The 16,463-nt window shown below is 43.4% G+C and overlaps 1 protein-coding gene across 5 annotated transcripts in view; it reads left to right on the plus strand.

Moving 5' to 3' along the window:
- The window catches only part of Glut1 (Glucose transporter 1), a 287,313-nt gene that overhangs the window by 200,107 nt on the left and 70,743 nt on the right, over positions 1 to 16,463 (plus strand). For 2 of the 5 annotated variants that reach the window (XM_077678420.1, XM_077678436.1), the window contains exons 1-10: positions 3,424 to 3,677; positions 3,967 to 4,034; positions 4,097 to 4,192; positions 6,793 to 6,953; positions 8,754 to 8,878; positions 9,020 to 9,088; positions 13,337 to 13,438; positions 14,507 to 14,614; positions 15,997 to 16,085; positions 16,258 to 16,356. In XM_077678420.1, the coding sequence (XP_077534546.1) occupies positions 3,993 to 4,034; positions 4,097 to 4,192; positions 6,793 to 6,953; positions 8,754 to 8,878; positions 9,020 to 9,088; positions 13,337 to 13,438; positions 14,507 to 14,614; positions 15,997 to 16,085; positions 16,258 to 16,356 (891 nt within the window). In that variant the 5' untranslated portion in view covers positions 3,424 to 3,677; positions 3,967 to 3,992. Of the gene's footprint in view, positions 1 to 3,423; positions 3,678 to 3,966; positions 4,035 to 4,096; positions 4,193 to 6,792; positions 6,954 to 8,753; positions 8,879 to 9,019; positions 9,089 to 13,336; positions 13,439 to 14,506; positions 14,615 to 15,996; positions 16,086 to 16,257; positions 16,357 to 16,463 lie in introns of those variants that run through there. The other 3 variants (XM_077678431.1, XM_077678425.1, XM_077678440.1) reach the window with 2 other exon arrangements.

Here is a 16,463-nt window from a genome sequence, read left to right on the forward strand (position 1 = left end):
AATGGCGAACGCACCGCACCGGTTATGCGGAGATGTGGGTTCGAGTCCCGCTCCCGGAAAACGGCGGATTTTTTCTCGACTTATATTTTCGCTTATTTATCAATGAATCAAAGAAACGTGACAAGCACACGTCATTCGGCCCTATTAAATATTTCGAAAAAAGCCGAATAGCACTGGCAATGACGACTGCAACCTTGATATGTATCTTTACCGAGTCCCTCGTCCCGTATCTCTGTGTTCTGCTACATGCATTACGAGGCACTGGCTCCAGCAGTTCGGATATGCCAATTGCTAACCCCGACCTCCGACCACGTTCTACGTGGCGGCCGCTGGGAAAGAAGACGTTCTACGTCTCCCGCGGTAGTCGAGGGGCGGCGCTAGTTGACCGGCCTCAGAGCTCTTGTAAATATAAACCCCCGCTTTAAAGTCGAGAGAGAAGCCGCTGTGGGGATAGCGTAATGGCGAACGCACCGCACCGGTTATGCGGAGATGTGGGTTCGAGTCCCGCTCCCGGAAAACGGCGGATTTTTTCTCGACTTATATTTTCGCTTATTTATCAATGAATCAAAGAAACGTGACAAGCACACGTCATTCGGCCCTATTAAATATTTCGAAAAAAGCCGAATAGCACTGGCAATGACGACTGCAACCTTGATATGTATCTTTACCGAGTCCCTCGTCCCGTATCTCTCTCTCTCTCTCTCTCTATATATATATATATATATATATATATATATATATATATATATATATATATATATATATATACCGTAAAGCGAACAGACGAACGTCAGCAAACTTCATAGCAAACTTGATCGGAACGAACTATTACTCCCAATCAGGCCGCCCCTTGCCCAACCAACTACTAATCTGATTCTAAGTGATACAGCGTCAGCCCTAAAAGTTACTTCGATTCTTAAAAAAACACCATAATATTCTCATGCAAAGCCAGAAACTTCAACGCGTTTTTCCATATCCGCCTCGCGTAGTCTATCGGCGTTCCACGAACCTACGAGATTCACTCACTTCATCTAAAACCACTCGCCCATCTTATATCAGCTGTCTGCCTTGCCAAAAACCGCGATGCCAAATTTGCCCCCATATGACCACCACCACCACAGCCACTAGTACAGCTTCAAATTTTAAGCATAATATCAAAGGACATTTCACTTGCGACACAGGAAATGCTATTTATCTGCCAGAATGCGCGCAATGCCGACTTCAGTACATTGGCCAGACCGCCAACTCTTTCAGACTATGTTTCAACAATCATAAGTCACACATTAGGACCCTTCCCAATCTGCCGTTATCCAAACATAGAAACGCAACTGGCCATTCACTTGATAAAATTAAAGTGACAATTCTTGAATCCGGTTTCCGTTCACACAATGATAGAGAAGTCAGAGAATCCAATTCAAATCCATGACATCAGGCTTAAACGAAAACATCGGCGCACTGATATTTTTAACGCACTCATAGTCGTCTGTGTGAACTTTCATATCTTGATTTTACATCTTTGTGTATGGACATTCGTGTATGATAATGCGCGCGTGCTCGCAGTTTCACTTGTATAGTTTTAATGTTTTTACTCCATTATCAGTTTCTTGGGCCCCATCGTATATTGTTTAACAGTAACGCGTTGGTCGAATGTTGCGGTTGCTCTCTTTCCACTTTGCACTGTAATTGAATGCTGGTTTTGTTGTACTGCACCCTCTCTTCCATTTTTCTGTTTTTGTTTTGTTCACTACAGCCATGAATGAAATGTCACTGTGAAAACCAGTTATGTTTTGATATTGCATCGCACATCATTTTTAAAGATTTATCAGTTGTTCTGACGTACACTGCAGCACGTGTAACCGTCTTTGCTGTGATTGGCCCTTGAAGCCTTATAAGCTCATGCTCGTGCGGTTGGGTTTTATTCTGATGAAGGCCTGTCCCAAGCCGAAACGTCAATAAAGTTTGTTACCCGTTCGTCTGTTCGCTCTACGGTATTTTCACCGGGCCCATTGCATCATCTTCTGACGTATATATATATACACGAGAGTCTAGACACACGTATGAAAACGATGATTGAACTAACGTTTCGACCAAGGTCTGGTCTTCGTCAGAGTAAAACTCTGACGAAGACCGAACTCTGTTTTACTCTGACGAAGACCGGACCCCGGTCGAAACGTTAGTTCAATCATCGTTTTCATACGTGTGTCTACCCTCTCGTGTATTTTTGAAACCGAATCCCGGAACTTATTCATCGCTATATATATATATATATATATATATATATATATATATATATATATATATATATATATATATATATATATATATATATATATATATATATATATATAAGACAGAGATAAGAGTTGGCAGTCAAGAAAACCTCGGAAAGCAAAGGGGAGGATGTGGTAGGTCATTGAAACAGATAAAGAATTTTGAAAGAAAGAAAGAAAGTGGAGAAAAAATGCCCGCCAGGTGGGATATATATATATATATATATATATATATATATATATATATATATATATATATATATATATATATATATATATATATATATATATATATATATATATATGGCGAATCAGAATGGGAAATGAGGGGCTCGTTGAATTAAGACAGAAATAACGGTTGGCAGCCAATAATGCCTCGGAAAGCAAAGGGGAGAATGCGGCAGGTCATGGAAATAGATGAAAAATTTTTGAAAGACGGAAAGAAAGTAGAAAAAAAATGCCCGCCGGGTTGGATCCGAACCCACGACCTCCAGAATACGCGTCTGGTGGTGGTAGAAGAGCTCGTAGACGGGGAGCTGGCAGATGGAAGATGGAACTTGGAAGATGGTAGAGAACACAAGAAAAGGACACTTCGAACAAGGTAGCGACCACGATTGTTGCCTACGTTTTAGCAAAGAGACTTGCCTTCGTCAGGGCAAGTGACGAAGGCAAGTCTCTTTCCTTAAACGTTGGTAGCAATCGTGGTCGCTCCCTTGTTCGAAGTTTCCTTTCCTTATACGTATATATATATAATCAGGGGAAAATGTAAGCGCATACAGTTGGGCAAATTAATAGTGTGCGCGCTGTATTCAGTGTGGGTGATTTCTATTGTGGGTTGCATGTTTGTTTTTGTGCAAAGAATATTTTTAGAAATAGCAGCGTCGTTTTGGTTGCGAAGTCATGCAAATTGTAGTTGCGCCCAAACAAAACTGAATCGGAACGGCATCTCGGCATTTCAAACTCAATACAGCGGTAGTTCGGTGGAGGGGATGACATAATGTATGAAAAGTGATCAACATTTGTGTTGACACCCAATGGAATAAATGTGGTAACTGCGGCTGTTTGATTTCCCCGCCTCTTCCCATGAGCTTCCGGACACCTGTTGACTTGACCCAACGCCACCAACGCCACCCTTGACCTCGCGAGCAGAACGTGTAACCGGAACAGTAGAGCAGGAAGAGGCGGGAGACGAGGGAAGGGGACGGTCACATGACAGCGTTTATGCTTGAGACACTTGAGATGTGTAGAAGATGACGCACTGCTTCGTCTGATGTTCTGTGTTTGTTGCCCTACCGCGTCCCGTTGCTGCAGCATTACCGCGTAGAAAAAGGACATGGCACGTCGGGCTATATGGGCGTAAGAGTGCGTATGTGCTGGGCTATCCAGGAGCTCGCGGTGTGTTCATAGGTGGGTTTTCGTTGAATCTGCTGTCTGCTGTATCTGCGGCATAAGTTTCAGGGTTGTATGTCAAAACTGAGCCAAACGCTTCTATCTTTTCTCTGTGCAGGGTACTTTCTGTAGTTGCCTTTTTTTTTCTTCTCCTCCGTACGTTAATTTCGGAGGCTGCTCCGCGAGCGTGTTTCCAGTGAGCTTACATCGTAGAGCTGTATTTGATACCCTATAAATTCCGACATCTTTATGAAGTATTTGTATTTGGTTGCAGCCGTGACAACTAGCGATGTTTGTGTCATTTCAGGCAGTGGCGAAGATCCCGGGGACTTCATGTGTTGGTGTAGGTGCAGCAGTTGCTGTCGGTGCCCAGAGGTATGTTGCGAAACACTTCGATGAGTGCTATTTCAAATGCGAGCTAATACCTGTTCTTGCAGGGCCTGACATGTATGCTGGTCCTAGCCATTTTCGCTTCCGTCCTAGGGATGTTCCAGTTCGGCTATAATCTAGGTGTAATCAATGCTCCGCAAAAGGTGAGTCTGTAGTCGCATATTTTATCGATGGTGCGTGTAGGTAATGCCCGATCGTGTGTCGAATAACCCCGGGGGGACGGCTATTTTAGACTTCCACAGCTCTCCCGGATAGTGCCTGGAATTTTTATGTGTTATTCGATGGTTGTCTGGGATTGACAGGCGGAAAGCAGCGAAGCTAGCTTTATTTTTTCTTTTTCTGGGGTCAAACTCCTGAGGAGTTCTTATATGGTTATTGATGTTAAAAATAGCTCCCTGAAACAGGCAATCAAAAAGACCAATCAATGGCAATTCCACTAGCTAGATGTAATGGAGTTCTGTTATAAAGTAAATAAATACCTTTTCCCATCATCATTGCTGTTCAAGTCATTTCCATATTTATAATATGTCTTGCCAGTTTATGGTAATCGGTGTCAGTAGTATCGTGTTTGGGACAATCATGCGGCTTGACAAGACTAAAATGGGACATTTGATGTATGTTGAAAAACTGTTGATGGGATGGTACTTGGGAAGGCGCAGTAGGGGCTTGCAAACGAACTCATGATGCCATTTCAGTCTAGGAAAACCAAGCACTTCTTTCATGAAATGTTGTCGAACTAAGCTCGACACATTAATACTGCATGCAGAAACAAGCTTTGTACAGAGTTGCGTTTGGTGGATTACAGATAAATTTATACCATGCAGTACAAACAAATCCCCCCACATAGCCGGCAAAAGGAAAAAACAGAGAGCAACAAAAAAGAAACTGTGAAAAAGGGCATGCCAGGCCCATAATTGAAGTGCCTCTTGCATGTGGAAAGTCCAATGTAGAGCAAAACGAGTGGTTAATCATTGACTACCTCATCTGGGAGCACATTTTCCAGTGCATTGTGGCGGCCGCAATCATTATCAACACCTTTGGGAATACTGTTATATTGGGGGAAACAACAGAAACGAAAAATCCTGAAGTCTGATGGAACCCTGTCGCATCAAAAGAGAATGCCACAATTTCTTGGGTTACATGTGTGTCGTTTTGTTTGACGGTGAGGTGTATTTCTTAGAGAAGTTTGTGGTTTTCGTAGAATGCTGGCTAATGTTTTTTTTTTTGTCCATTGTGCATCAGCAGTGACGGAATTTATATGCTCCACCTTGAATCTTTAACCAACAGTTAGACGTAGCACCCGTCCGTGTTTCCCTCTTTTGTATTTGTTGCATTCGTGCAGAAGAAACATTTTTTCGGTTTTAAGTCAATTGTTCACTTGCATTGCAAAAGCCGTGCAAAATCACTTTATTTAATTTTGATTGACCATCGGGAGTGTGGGCACTTATTTGTTATGCCCGATGAGTGTAACATATAATGGGAAAATGAGAAGAGGGCTGAGAAAAAGGATTGTAAAAAAAAAAATGGAACTGTTGTTGGTTTGCGAAATGGATTTGTATTATCCAATGTCCCATTTTTCTTTTTTTACATGAGAAAGCATTTGTTGCTAGAATAGCCATGCAGCAGTGTTACCGGCACATGCACTATAGTTAGAATTTAGGAATTCATTTGGGCGCACTGTTCTGTCGCTCCTGCAACCAGTGGAGCAGGCCCACAGTGACATCAGCTTGGCTGCAAAATGTTTTTTTTTTTTTTTTGCAACATTTATGTTGTCTGATGTGGCACATAGCTTGAAATGTGTTTCTACTTGCAGTGCTTAGGGTGCAAATACTGCTCAAGAATTCTAAATTACAGTAATTATGACTAGCCTTAATTAGGCAGTGTCTGTGGCGGACTTTTTCTTCGGGGGCGGGCGGAGGTGCCGTATTAGGGCTGGAAAGGGGTGGTAGGAGCTCGGACTTCATTTATAGCTTGTAACAGACTGCGGAAGCCTTCATGTCGGGCCCTCCGGTGCTATCGTAGTTAAGTGTTCATCTACAACAGTGTTCATCTACAAGAGTGTAGCACGTAGTTAAGTGCTACAAAAGTGTTCATCTGTTTCTCAATGACATGTTTAGTTTACTTAACGGTTGTGAAATGTGCACTTAATGAGACTTTTTATGGGCTGCTTATTAAAATAAATAAGCAAGCTGCGACTTAAGTACAGCATTAGAATACCTTGACTGTTATTGTTGCCTCAAGCTAAATTTTGTGATTAGCTAGCATTTTATGAGGGAGTTTTTACTCTGCCTTGAGTGGAGTTGGCCATTTCCAATCAAGCTTTGAATGAGATCACATTGGTCCTGCAAACTCATTTATGAGGAGATAGTTATGTAGCTTCTTTTTCTTATATCGTTTGCGTGCATGTGTGGGCTTCGATCTGTCCGTTTGTCCATCCAGAGCAAACCCTTCATGCTGGGTACACACTTCACCATGTCTGCCAATGCTCATCAGGTTCAAGTGATTATTGAATTGCTAGACAGTGGGGTCAATTTTCACCTTTTTTTTTTCAGGATCACTTATAAGGTGAAATTTAACAGTGTATGACCGGGGTATCAAGAGTGCCTTCTTAGCTTCAGTAGCACATTTAAAGTGTGTAATGACAGAACAGCCCTCTTGGAAAAACTAGTGGTTGTTGCTCTAAAGTTTCTCAGCATTTACTTGTGTTCGTTGTTTTCTTTGGCACTTGTGCCCTTGTGTGCAGGTACTAGAAGAATTTATATCCTCTGTGTATTATGAAAGAATTGGATCAAAAATACCCCAAAACTTCAAGGAGTGGTTGTGGGCAATCACTGTAGCTGTATTTGCCATTGGAGGCATGGTCGGAGGCATTTCTGGTGGTATGATGGCAAATCGTTTTGGGAGGTAAGTCATGTCCGAACATTTGTCATAGATTTGGCCCTTTTGTGTGTATTGCGAAAATTGTGAAAGTCCTATTTATGACTGCATTGTGACGGTAGTTTGACTCGAGTAATCTTTTGTTTCACTGTTTGGCAGAAGTATAAACTCACAGTTTATATCGCAGACTACGCAAAAGGCAGAACACCAGGCACCCTAAGCTGCCACGATTATGTCACTCAGGTTTGCAGTGTGGTTTGCAGTACACTCGCCAACTGAAGAAAGGGTGGGGACTTGCCAGCTACTTTTCCGTACTTAGCTTGTCACGGTACAAGCTTCATGCAAGCTCCTTGGCTTTCACGCGGATTCGGCTGATACTAACAATAATACCGTATTTTCGTGTGTAAAACCCGCCCCTGCATATAATTCGCACCCCCACTTTCAGCCCGCTGGAAAAGGAAAAAAAAATCGTCGCGTATTGCCTGCACATTTGATACATGAAAGGCTGCACCAAAGCTACTGCTCAAGCAACACATCACATACAATGTAGACAGAAAAAGTGCGTATTTATCAACTAGAATACACTGACTTCAAGGCAAAACTCACAATTCGCTAATAAAATTCAGTCGTTAGAGTAGGATACACTGACTTCAAGGCAAAAGTCACAATTCGCTAATAAAATTCAGTCGTTAGAGTGCGCTTGTCCTTGTTTTTTCTTCCTTGTCCTTGTATGTTTTGCGCAATCGCTGCCATTGAAGGCTGTCAATGTTACTGCGTCGCAGTTTCACAGCACGACGCACATCGCCGTGAATCCGCACTACAGGAAAAACCCAGCGTATTATCCGCACCCCTACTTTGCCGCTGAAATTTTCTCATTTTTCGGTGCGGGTTATATGCGCGAAGATACGGTAGGCACAAATTGAAATAGTTTTGTGGGCATGCAGCTTGAACTGGTAGTGTTTGAAAAGTGTGTTTGAAAATAAAGTGTTATTTTGCGGTAATATGGTGATCAACAAATAGCTAAAGTGCATAGGAGAAATCTACTTCAGTCGGAGGTGAATGCTATGAGCAGCGAGGATGCAGTAGAGTTGCTCATCTTAGAGCGGATCTTGTGCAAGTGCGATGACATCGAGAGAATTGCAAATGAATCACGCCAAGCATTTTCTTGGGAATGCCCCGACTGTTCAGATGAGGTCAAGTTGCCCAATACTAACCATTTGCACTGCAGAAACCGCAATGCAGCCGATTGCTATGCTGTTATGGGGCGTATGGTTATGTACACACTGAAATTCCCTCACAGGTTTGACTAGATTTGGTCAGAAATCCCAAACTTGTGGTTGAAATCACGATGGTATTTAGTCACTTTTCTTGCTGCCCATTCTGGCTGCTCCCCCAAATTTGTTACAGAGCCCTTATCATGTCCTAACATGGTGCAGAAGGTGGGTAATTGGAAATCTGCCTCTTGATGGCAGTAACACTTCCTGTCGAACAAAATGTTACGAGGTATGAGTTGCGCAGTCGTTTGAACAAAGCAGAAGTGTGTGCTGTCTTGATGGTCCCTTTGAGGATCCCCTAGAGGAGTTGGTTGTACACTGTCGTATATAATTATTGACTTCTTTCATACATTGAAAAATGGCGAGATTTGTTGAAAGGTAATTTGCTAGGACAGAAAGGAAAGCAGGCTGAAGGAAAGCTCAATTTTCAAACAACGTGAGGTGTTAGCAGATCTTGACACAGAAAAATTTAGTTTGCAATGGTGGAATAGATTTAGGAAGAGGAGGGGACCTTGCGTGTGGTACTATTGTTCTCATTGTCACTTCCTTTCAGGAAAGGGGGTCTGCTCATCAACAATATATTGGGCATTCTTGGAGGCTCTCTGATGGGCTTCAGCAATGCCTCTAGAAGCATAGAGTTGCTCATTTTTGGTCGCCTTATCATTGGAATCAATTGTGGCAAGTGTCTTTTATCTCCTTTGGTCCGTTTCCTCTTTTAATGGGGAACTGCATGCTTCGTGCTAACTGAATAAAATGCTTTTCTCGCAGCACTTTTCATGTATAGAATGAATGCTTACAAAGACCTTTGTTTTCCTCCAGGTCTCAACACTGCACTAGTGCCAATGTACCTGTTAGAGATATCTCCTGTGCCACTCAGGGGAGGCCTAGGTATGTGGATGTCAGTGTATATACACCTATGTATGTGCCCAGTCGTGTGCACAATTGAAACCTGATTTTGTTGATTGATTGATTGGAGGGTTTAACGCGCCGACGCAACGCAGGCGATGAGGCGCGCCGTAGTGGAGGGCTGCAGATTAATTTTGACCACCTAGGGTTCTTTAATGTGCGCCGAAATCTCGTACACACGGGCATTTTTGCTTTTCACCTCCATCAGAAAAGCGGCCGTCGCGGTCGGGAATCGAACCCGCGACCTCGTCGTGCTCAGCAGTGCAACGCCTTAGCCACTAAGCCACTGCGGCGGGTAAACCTGATTTTGTAAAGTAGATGAGAACCAGAAAACATCTAGTGGTGCTCCAAACTTCCAAAAACTAAGAAAAAACACTGAAACGGTTCATTTTTACGAGCACAATTTATGTTCTATCGAAATTACGACGTCCCCCCCATTTTGTGATATTGTGCAGTCTTTGAGGAGACACTTCGCACCTTTTATTACCTGGCTACCTACCTGTAGGCAAACGATCTCTTGCTGCATGTGTGCGTGGGCTGTGGCAATGGGCATATGCACGCGGACGTAGGACCGTGTTTCACCTGGACAGCACATGTGCAACTTTGCACCTGACGTAGAACATCAGTGGTTGAGATCAAAGACATGCGTGGGAATGAACCAGTTCAGGGGAAACCCCAAGGTGAAATAAGTTTCCACAAAGAGAAAATTTGACATCCGCCTGAAGTTCAGCCATACGGCTACGAAGGACAGCTGTACAGCTTTCCTTTGCAGCCTTATGGTTGCATGCCAGGTAGATGTCCAAAAAATGTTTTTGACCGTGGAAAGGGGGGCTGGGCATTGAACGTCCCATCAGTAGGTACCTGGCAGGGCACGTAGCTGCTACTTCTGTAATTTATTTTTGTCGCCCTCTTGGACTGCCGTATGAGCAAAGCCACCTTTTCCCCACTTATTGTCTTTGTTAATTGTTTGCAAAATGAGTTTTACTTGTTCACATTCGAGCATGACATCTGTAGCTATGTTAATCTGAATAGCTTATGGTCAGCGGATGAAACTTCGTTCGTAAATCTGGGAAACGGTTAAAAGCTCTATTGAGCTGCATACTTGTCTATATGTACACTATTTGCATGTATCTCTCACTCGCTGCGAGAAGAATGAATGAATGAAAGGCTTTGTTGCAACAGGAGGCCGGCGGTCCTGGTTGGGAGGGAGTAAAAGTTTTTGGAGTAAAAGAAAATGAGTTTTAGAAAGGTTACGGTGTGATAGTTGAAAGAGGCACTTCAAAGTCTTTGCAAAGTCACTGTGATGTCCATAGAGAGTAATGCAATTCAAGGAGTCACTTAAAAGTCATTAAAGTCAGTCATGCTTTGTACAACTCTGTAAAGACCGCTTGTGAGGGAATAGGTGACAAGTTTTGTAGTGAGGAGGGGTCACCCCTGACCTGTTGGAAGTTGTCGGTTGTATTTTCCGAAGTGGTACGCTCAAATAAAGGGTGTTGCCTGCTCAGTGAGAAGGCCCAAAATGACCATGTTAACCCTTTGTGGTCCGTGGTCAGGCCCTGCCCGGAAATGCAACGCGGCCGTAGCAGTCTGTTGTTGGATACTGCCTGACTTGGCTGTTCAAGGTTAAATTTCACGGTTGTTCAAGGTTAAATTTCACGGTTTTTCTCACTGCGATGTGCTCACATTCTTTGTATACATGATGCGCTATCTCTTGAGGGATAAGTGAACTTTGTTGAAGTTTACCTCTTTTTGCACAAGGGTGCAGCACATGTTCGCCACGGGCCTTCTGGATCCCAGAGCGTTTTCATGTGTGCGCTGTTTGCCGCTTTCTCATCGTGTGCGTTTTACGGAGTTGCACTTAGCGAAAGCGATGATGACTTCAGTAAGGTAGAGAATTACGTGCCTCCATCAGATGTACTGTTTGGAGCAACAGAAAAACAAAAGGAGGCAGGCCCTCAGGGAAACTGTGTTTTTCAGCCTGCGCCCAGGAGAATGCTTCGAGCGGCTTCACACCCTGCTCAAATATCGGTAAAGGAGTTGCAGGCAGAGGCCCAGTTCTCTAAAACGAGAGGCCGTTGTTTTGAAGCGATGCGGTAGTGCTATGCAAGGGCGCAAAGTGACACGCAGTACTGTGTGTCGCTTTGCGCCCTTGCCACGGTGCTCCCCTCTGGGGTTTTTGCTCTTCTTCCGGCCCTCAAAGCGACGCCCAAACCCATGAACACATGCATTTTCATAGCGCTACTGCGTCGTTTCAAAAAGACTGCCCTTTTTTTTAGAGAATTGGGACCCAGAATTCAAGAGAAAAAATAAATGTCCTCAAAGTTTTTCTTGCACAGTTCGCGTTTTTCTTTATGGCGCCAGAAATCAACAAAATAGTTTTGAACCAGGACGGCCAGAAAGTGGGTAAAAGATTCATATCGGCAAGGGTTGAAGGAGCCATGAAGAGAAAATGCAAGTTGGTTTTATTCGAAAGATTTCGTGTTTTATAGTGCCCCCAGTGCTTGTCCGGATGCAAACGGTGCTTTATTCACTGAGAAATTAAACAATTTAGGTTAAAGTTTTGATTTTCCCGCTCAATCGTGCATTTTCGTGTTCCCAAGTGACATCACAGGAACCGACCACTCTGCAGCCTAGAGTACCTTCATTCACGCATCCGCCGTACAGGGTAGAGACACGTATACGCTGGCGCCGCCATTTTCGGTTGCTCGCTCGCCGCCGAAGCAAGTCATTGTGTCAAAACCGCGCTAAAATTATCGCCGCAACGTGGTTTACTGAAGAAGTTTGAATCATATTGTCTGTTTCGCGTTGCTAGGTCTCGTGGGAAACGAAAAGAATAACGCGTTGAGCCCGTTGCCCCAATTGCGGCGGCACGGGACCGTTCAAAGGTTGTCTCCACCCTGTACAGCGTTGTAGGTTTGTTCCCGCGTTTCTTTACGTTCTGTAACCTAGATGGCGCCACCATACCGTGGCAAGCGTTTGGTTTGTTTTTGCCCGCATTTAAACCTGGCTTGTTTTTGTTCTGGGAGAAAATATTCGTTCCCTGAAACAGTGCTCGCTCGACAAATGGGGTCACGTAAGACACCGTTGCTTGGGTCAATCGGCCAGTGTCGTCTGAGACAACCCCAAGCCCCGCAGTGCTGTGCAGCTAAACCAAGCATGCTGTGCGCAGTACGAACAGCAGAACGCATCAGTACTTGTATGTTTACATGTGCTTTCGTAACTTCCACTGTTTGTCGCATCATTCTTATTGCTTTGTAAAGAATGTGCCCTAAATTTAAGCGCAAATCGCTCGTTCGTCTAGTTTGTAAGCTCTACCTTATTTGCGTCTGCTTCTGCCAGCCTCCGCCAATCGCAGAGCTTAGCTCATGTGACATCACAGGTTCTGTTGCGGGAAATGAGCTGGTGGGTCGCATGACCATTCCCGTTTTTCCTAATTATGTAGCTTATTTGAGCGAAGTTTACGTTAAAAGTGGTGTCAGTATGATTCTAACGAGAAAATCTTTTGAATGAACCAAACTTGTGTTTTCTCTTCATGGCTCCTTTAAATGAAAAAGATTACAGAGGGCATCAGATTAACAGAATTAAGTCGTGTTAAATGCGACCGAGTTTCATTGGTTGCCCTGAAAACGGAAAGTTTTTGCGTGAACCGCTTCATAATGTATACATTCATTTTGATTTAATGAACATAAAATTGCTTTCTAATGTGTGTATCTACCATGATCATATTTAAGCTTAGAGTATGAAGAGGCATTGAAAAAATAGTTGCAGGAACTTGTTAAAGAGCTTTGACTGACTGACTTAAAAGCTACATATGTGTTAGCATTGTGAGGGTCTTGGCCAAAAAATGGCCTTGTCGTTTCTGTAAATTCTGTATTGATAGCTGGTGGTAGCTGCTGTGCTTCGCATCAGGTCCAGGCATGTACTGCCGTGCAAGCAGTTTGATTGCAAAGAGGCACTGCCTATTGGAATTTCCCAGACAGTAATGCCAAGCACCTTGCTCTCAAGTGTGCAATGCCTTCAGTTTGCATATAGTTTTTCTTTAGTCCTTCAGAAGTCTTTTGTTTGTTTGTTTATTTTTTAAAAGAAAATTTTTCACACTTGCCGTTCTCGAGTGTACATTTTTTAGTAACGGCAGTTACTTTAAGTGCTCAGAGTGTGGTATTTACTTCAAGGGAATTGAGCGTCGCTTGTCCCACCGCAAGATATGACTGTTGTGTTGCTTTTTTGCAGGCACTGTGAGTCAAGTAGGAGTAACAGTGGGGATGCTGCTGTCTCAAATATTAGGCATTGAGGTCATCTTAGGCACAGAAGAAGGGTGGCCGTACCTGCTTGGTAGGTGGACCGTGCTTTTCCTTTCCCTTTTTACTTTGGGACACTAGCAGACATTGTTTGGGAGCACAAAGTACTTGGCAAGCATTGCTGTGGCATGGAGCCTGGGCAAACTGAATGGAAAAAGAAAAAAAAATTGTGAGGGTGTGATTCTGAGTTCATTAATTTGATCCCTGGTTCAGGCAGCATGAATTTCTAAGTCGCATGCAACAGTGCTGGTTCAGCCAGTGTTTTTTTGCATTTACCCCTGGGCTTCCTGTGTTTCCCGTGTAGCAATTCCAGCAATCAGTTTAAAATATCTCGAGCACGTCTGAGTTGTTTGGGAGGACCACTAATGTGCCTGCACTTAAATTGTTTGAGGGCACAGCATGTTGTGCAAGCAGGCACTGTGCTTGTGCTGCTGTACACAAATAAGCTGCATAGCAGCTCTTGTACAGTGTTCTTCTGTTAGAGTGGACTTGCATAAGCTTGTTTCTTGGACACTGCAATAAAAAAGGTTTGTTAATTTGGTGTGTGCACAAAAAATTTTTTGCATTGGCAATTTTTTTGACAACTTAAGCAGTTCTTTCTGGTCTCGTTGAGTCGGTCCTTAACATAGCATCTACAACGTGCACTGATTGAATTTCAAGTGTAACTGTAGGGCAAAATGAGGTGAACCGCATTGTGTACCGCTCTACTTGCTAGAATGATGCCCTCGCAACAATGCATTGCTCTGGAGAATTGTCGTACTAGTGGCTCTGTTTGACCGACTTCCAACCAGTTGTGAATTGTCGATCAAATGTATAAAAGCAGCTGCTGTCCTCTACGTGAGAAGTCATTTTGTGTTTGAGGTGGTTCCTTGTGTTTTTAACCGTGAACTTGCAGCACATATCTAGTCAAAAGTATTGGTTAGTGTGGAACTGCACGCTACAAGGTTTACTGAAGCAGCAATCATTTATTGCGAGGCAATGTTTCTTGCCCTGAGGCCAAACAGCCTAGTTGCACGAACTGCTAGACGTGTTGTGTTAAGTTTCAAGCATGTTCATACATTGCCGTTTTTTATGCTTCTCTTTCTGGTCTTTACTGGAACAGCAATTGCAGTGATTCCAGCAGTGTTGCAGTTGGTGCTGCTGCCATTCTGCCCGGAAAGTCCACGATATTTGCTCATTTCAAAGCAGCAGGAATCCTTAGCACGAGAAGGTAGGCTTTCACTTTCAGCCTTGTTGGGGATGGTGTGGGTAAAAAGTCAGGTGATAACAACCATGGGATAGCCATTAACGAATCTCCTATGTATCTTAGAAATTAGTACCTGACCAAGAGGTCAGTCTAGGTGCTTCCCTGGGCATAGCTTTATGTTGGCAGCCTTGATGTTTCACAGAGAAACTGAAACATGGTATGCAGATGTCGGCACAATATCTGTGTTTTGTGAAGGTGTGCTCTTGCAGAAAGTTTAAGAAGGGCCCTTTAAGAAAAATTGGATTTTAGAGGGAAAATGCAATGTACGAGTTTTAAATTTGGTAAATAGCCCAAGCTAGTCATTTTTTTGTTGCCTACGTGCTAGTTCAGAACTTTTAACTTCAAATTTATCAATTGTGTGTTGCCTGGTGAACAGCAGCTCTGTTGAGGCTTTACAGCCCCCAAATTTGGTTACTACTATATCGGAAATTTCCACTTTCTTCTGACTGAACCGGGGGATTGTTCTTGTGGGGAATTTTGTGCACGAAGAGGTTGTGTTATCTCTGCTGTTTTGTTTGTATTCTTTTACCAATTTTGACTAAGCCACCAGTGGTTGGATGTTTGTTTTATTTTCAAGAGTTCAGCCAGTTGTCATTAGTGCAGCACAAAAAAGTATGAAAAAATTTCGCAGTTTATCTCGGTGGCCCTGCAAAAAGTTCAGGACTATGTATAACTGTTTGGTGACGTATTGAATTGTGGTATTTGCACTCTGTCTGGTGCTGCCGCCTCCTCTTGATCTCGGACAGGAAGTGCGGAGCGGGGTGCCCGGTGTTGAGGGCAACTGTTGGGGGTTCATGGCACGTGCTCAAAAGCCTGCCTCCAGCTCTCGGGAGGCCGCATCTGCAGAAAGCCAGTGTAGCAGATGGCACAGTTCTTCGTGCCTGCGCATAAAAAGACGTTTCAGTGCGTGGTTCTCTCCAGAAGTGGCGTGTTCTCCTGTGTTCGTATCAGTAGCAGCTGGAAGTTCTATAACGTGCAACTTTTGGACCGGAAACAATACTAGTACTATTCTCGTATTCGTTGAGAGAGTATTATTTTTTATAGCACTTTGCTTGGGGTCTTCAAAAATTTTTTTCATGGTATCCAGTGTGGCAAAAAATATTAAATACCATATGCTTTGTAGAAAGTCACTATACAGCAGGCTCTTTTGTGGTGAAGCTTGCCCATCAACCATTACACAAAAAAAAACAATTGTTTTGATTCCTTAGATCACCAGAAAGAAGAAAAAAAAAAGCTTGATCAAGCCTGCGAAACTGGATAGGAAATTCTATAGTGTCCTTGAATGCTTGCTCTTCATAGTAGAACAAAATTGATAATTCTTATAAAAATATTTTTGCTTCCTAAAGCTTTACAGAAGCTGAGATGCTCAAGTTTGGTTGAGGATGACATTGAAGAGATGAAAACAGAAGAGCAAGCTCAACAGCAGGAAGCTAAGGTAAGTTGATTATTGAGGATCTTTGTGTGTGTGTGTGTGTGTGTGTGTGTGTGCGTTGTGTGTGTGTGTGAGGGGGGGGGTGCGTGCACGTGTGCATAAATGTGCATTGCCATCAGGATGTGTGCAACTTGAAGCAAAAAGAAAAGTGAAATTTGTGGCACTTGTTTTCCAGGTCACCATGATGCAGGTGATAACGACTCGGTCGCTACAGCTTCCCCTCCTGATTGGAGTGCTGATGCATCTCTCGCAGCAGCTCTCGGGCATCATAGCCGTAAGTGGCCTGGCTCTCCTCGATTCATTTGTGTGTTTTATCAGAATTTCACTTTCATTGCATTGCTACCAGTACTAAGCACGGTACAAGCAAATAGAATAACTGTG

This window comes from Haemaphysalis longicornis, unplaced genomic scaffold (assembly GCF_048455015.1).
Source record: "Haemaphysalis longicornis isolate Haplotype H1 unplaced genomic scaffold, Haemaphysalis longicornis Haplotype H1 scaffold_1, whole genome shotgun sequence".
Taxonomy (NCBI): Eukaryota; Metazoa; Arthropoda; class Arachnida; order Ixodida; family Ixodidae; genus Haemaphysalis; species Haemaphysalis longicornis.